The sequence below is a fragment of the Lottia gigantea genome, assembly GCF_000327385.1.
Source record: "Lottia gigantea unplaced genomic scaffold LOTGIsca_574, whole genome shotgun sequence".
NCBI classification, from domain to species: domain Eukaryota; kingdom Metazoa; phylum Mollusca; class Gastropoda; family Lottiidae; genus Lottia; species Lottia gigantea.
In genome coordinates this window covers 6,660-7,816 of record NW_008709958.1, presented here as the reverse complement: position 1 = coordinate 7,816, position 1,157 = coordinate 6,660, and the positions used below count along the sequence as shown (strand labels likewise).

At 34.1% G+C, this 1,157-nt stretch overlaps 1 protein-coding gene across 1 annotated transcript; it reads right to left on the bottom strand.

Moving 5' to 3' along the window:
- Positions 1-10: 10 nt before the first annotated feature.
- Positions 11-1,084, bottom strand: LOTGIDRAFT_175940 (hypothetical protein; the record flags this gene model as incomplete). The annotated part of the gene is made up of 1 exon (XM_009063425.1): positions 11-1,084. The coding sequence occupies one exon, from the start codon at positions 1,082-1,084 to the stop codon at positions 11-13; it is 1,074 nt and encodes a 357-aa protein (XP_009061673.1).
- Positions 1,085-1,157: the final 73 nt, after the last annotated feature.

The window sequence follows — 1,157 nt, the reverse complement described above, 5'->3', positions numbered from 1 at the left end:
CAAAACAAATCTATTTTTTCTCTGACTGATTTTTCTTGTTCTGATTGTAACTGCTTCTCTGATGAGAACTGTACTTCTTGTTCGAGAACCTGTACTGACTTTGATTTTGTGGAGGTCGCTTGTAGTGACTGTTGCCTTGTGATAAAAAAGGCTTGGATCTAGAATTAAATCTTGAAACGCTTTTATATAGACGGCTTCCACTGGCCACTGATGAACCAACTTGATTTGTTTCTTTTATGTCTTTTACACGTTTACCAAGTTCATCACCAAACAACCATTTACTTGATCCAGTATCAGTATTATGAGAAGGATTGCACAATTTTTTATATTGTAGATTTAAGTCTACCTTTAAACTATCACGTCTAATCTGATTATGATCCTGCACTATATGGTCAAGTAATGAAAGAGCATCCATTCCAGTCTTAATCCCAGAAGACAGACTACTGTCTTTATCATCTGACTTTTTGTCCTGTTTCTTAGATTTTAATAACAGTTCTACTAAGCTCATAACAGCATATGAACATTTTATCAATTTTTCACTCAATTTGAAAGAGTCAATGTCTTTGCATTGGGTTTCCTTTTTCAGATGCCCCCAAATTTCTGTATTGATCTTTTGAGGATATAATTCAATATTCCCTGGTCTCAGGTATTTTTCCATTATTCCTTTTGACCGATCATCAGCTTGCTTAGTATTAAACATGTGTTTAATTATGTCAGCAACTTTTGCTGGCAAAACATTGCCAACTTTATCCACAACAGAATATTCTTGTTCAAGAAACTTTTCAAAATCGTTTTCTGAGTCGTCATCTTTTTCATGGTCTTGATGATCTCTTTCATCATTAGATTGCTCCAACAATTCATTAATTTGTTGTATTATGTCCAGATTTTCTCCCCCGGCTCTCTTTTTATCCAACTTCGGGATCTTATACTTCTTTTGAGTCAAAAGAAAATCAGGGTTTGAATTTTCGTAAATTTCACCTTCTGATCTATCGTTGTTGACATCAGATTCAGAAATAACTCGTTTCCGGCCACAAATGGGTCTTTTATCTGTACGACGACTTTCTGGTTGTCGTAAATTATCCATCGAATTTGCAATAATTAATTGAATTTCTTCAAAAGACTTTTTATGCATTTCATGCATTTCCATTTTAAAGTCA